General features: G+C 36.9%; 1 protein-coding gene across 1 annotated transcript; it reads left to right on the plus strand.

Annotated features, from left to right (window-relative positions):
- The first annotated feature begins 726 nt into the window (after positions 1-726).
- Positions 727-1650, plus strand: LOC132601504 (nuclear transcription factor Y subunit B-3-like). The gene has a single exon (XM_060314588.1). The coding sequence runs from the start codon at positions 727-729 to the stop codon at positions 1396-1398; it is 672 nt and encodes a 223-aa protein (XP_060170571.1). The 3' UTR covers positions 1399-1650.
- Positions 1651-2719: the final 1069 nt, after the last annotated feature.

Genomic DNA, 2719 nt, shown 5'->3' on the forward strand with positions numbered 1-2719 from the left:
GTTTGGAGGAATGATTAAGGGACGGGTGCACCTACCTGGTGAGAAAGGCTAAGTGCCCGCACGATCCGTGAAAACTACATGCTTGGTTCCTATACTCCGGAACCATGACTCTGGTGACCGTAGGCTCGGAATGCTCGCTACCCCGAACATGAACTGGATCGGGTACTTTCGCTGCTGACTCATGTCTAACCTGTCCCTGTTGCCATGTGTCACTGCCAGATTCTTCCACCTGTCGAATCCGAATGTCACCCCCATACATTTCTCACTTTTAGTAAAATATATATGGATAGATATCGGTATATAAATATGGTGATGCTCTGTAAAACATTTGTTAACTATATCAGTGTTGTTGAACTTTAAAACAAAAAGTATCATTTGATGTTTAATTTGAATCAAAATTTATAATGGCCAAATTACTCAAGCTTGGACTGCTTCCTATACTCAACTTTTTCTTTGAAACGCATCAAGATTAATGACTAGTAATTTAGAGAATTTTATTCAAGTGAAAAGGCTAAGTGAAAAAGAAAGAAAGAATAATTAGTGAGGGTAAAATTTATTTTCACCACGAGAACGAGTCCAAGGGTCCAAACAGGTGGAAATTCATCTATAACCTTGCAATTTTCCCATTTTAATGCCTAACTTTGTGCTTCTAATGCCACTTATCATGCATGATTATAAAAATCCTAATATCTTCTCACTTGTGTCTCTAACAAAAGGTAGATGGTCATGGAGGATGAAAGGCGAGGAAATGAGCCAAGTGTGGCTATTACAAGAAGTCCAGACAGTAGTTCAAATATAACCATTCCAATAACACATATAACAACATCTACATTGAAAATAATTGCAAATAATGTCAACGCCAACAATAATAACAATAGTAGTAGTAACAAAGAACAAGATCGGTTCCTTCCTATTGCTAATGTAGGACGGATAATGAAGAAGGTCCTCCCAGGAAATGGAAAGATCTCAAAAGATGCCAAAGAGACGGTTCAAGAGTGTGTGTCGGAATTTATTAGCTTTGTTACGGGTGAAGCATCAGATAAGTGCCAGCGAGAGAAGAGAAAGACAATCAATGGGGATGACATCATCTGGGCAATCACAACTCTCGGCTTTGATGAATATGTGGACCCACTTAAAAGTTATCTTAACAAATATAGAGAGTTAGAAGGTGAAAAGCTAAATGTTCCAAAACAACAACGTTTAGAACCACAACAACAACAGCAACCACAACATGACCAAAAGCCAACTTTTTCTTACAGTACTATATATTCTCCCACTGCTCTTCTTCCTCATGCTTCATTTGTGCCAGTAGATCAATCATTTCCTTTGCCATTTTCTCCCAATCCAATCCAGTCTCAATTACCTAAAAGGGAACACGTTGATTCTATGGGCCACTAGTAATAACAGGAGAAACATAAATGAATATATTTTATTTTTTCTCGTTTAATATATTTTATGATGTAATGTAATATAGTATGAAATAGTATATATGAGTGAATGTCCACTTATTTGGTATATCACATATCATGGTCAAATAGGAATGAGATTCTATTGGTCCAACTATTTATCCCATTAGAGATTTTTATTTTATTTTAATTCCATTCGTTTCTGTAAGATATGGCTTTCCCCTGACATACTGCATTAGACGAACTTTTACCATTACATTTTTATGTTTGTTTTATTTTTCACTTTTCCTTTGAAAATACATAGTCAACAAGCATACCCATCTACATGTTATTTCTCATAAAATTTGTGAATATGGTATCTCAAAAGGAATTTTTAGATTAACACTTACTATAAATATTTAAAATCATCATCTTTATATTAAGTGTGGATTTATTTTATAATGTGTCTTTATTTCATATTTGTAACCCCAGACCATTATGATTGTTTACACCTCAAAAAGGTAACAATTGAATTTATAAGTGGTTTAAAGGATAGGCGATTTGATTCACTATAGATAGGAAAATAGCAGTAATGAAGTACAAATTGCGAATAAAGAAGTAAGAAATAGCCTCGTAATTGATCGGACGGTCTAGCTTGAAGCTTAGATCTGCTCAGACCAAACTGTAAGAACTTTTATTATTTGATGCTTGACAAAACTATGAGAATAAGACAATGGTGTAATCATGTAGAAGATGCTGAAAAACTGATGGGGTTGAGGGTTTACTCCCCTCCCCATTTATAGTACAAGAATGTACTTTCACTAAGGTAACTAAATCAATTGAAGATAAGGATCCCCGAAATCACAGGTTTGACAACTGTCACTGCGTTGTGCTGAGTGAAATTTGCAATGGGCTAGACTTCCCACAATGTTGCCAACTGTAGGTGTGCTCCTCGGGAATCATCGGGTCCGTATGTCTCTATCCGGTCTAGCCGAGCTCTACTATCCGTTGCTTCTTTCTCGGAATTCGGATCGTCAATCCATAGGTCGGGGCTACCGATCCTGGTTTTAACCGTATACAACTAGTCCCTGCATTTTTGGAGGAAAGTTTTAACTTCGGGAAATGGATCCGGATAAAGCCAAGTAGGCCGTACCTAGCCGCCTTGGAAAAGACATTCCATCAAATCTTGCACTCTGACCGATGCCAGTTCACCATTACTACAGCTGCCTAATCAATCTCGAGGACACTCCCTTTGTCAAAACTTTTAAACCCTTCAACTTTTCTACTCTCCACTATATAAAGCCCATATATTTTTCTTTTTGCCATGCACTTTG

This window comes from Lycium barbarum, chromosome 7 (assembly GCF_019175385.1).
Source record: "Lycium barbarum isolate Lr01 chromosome 7, ASM1917538v2, whole genome shotgun sequence".
NCBI lineage: Eukaryota > Viridiplantae > Streptophyta > Magnoliopsida > Solanales > Solanaceae > Lycium > Lycium barbarum.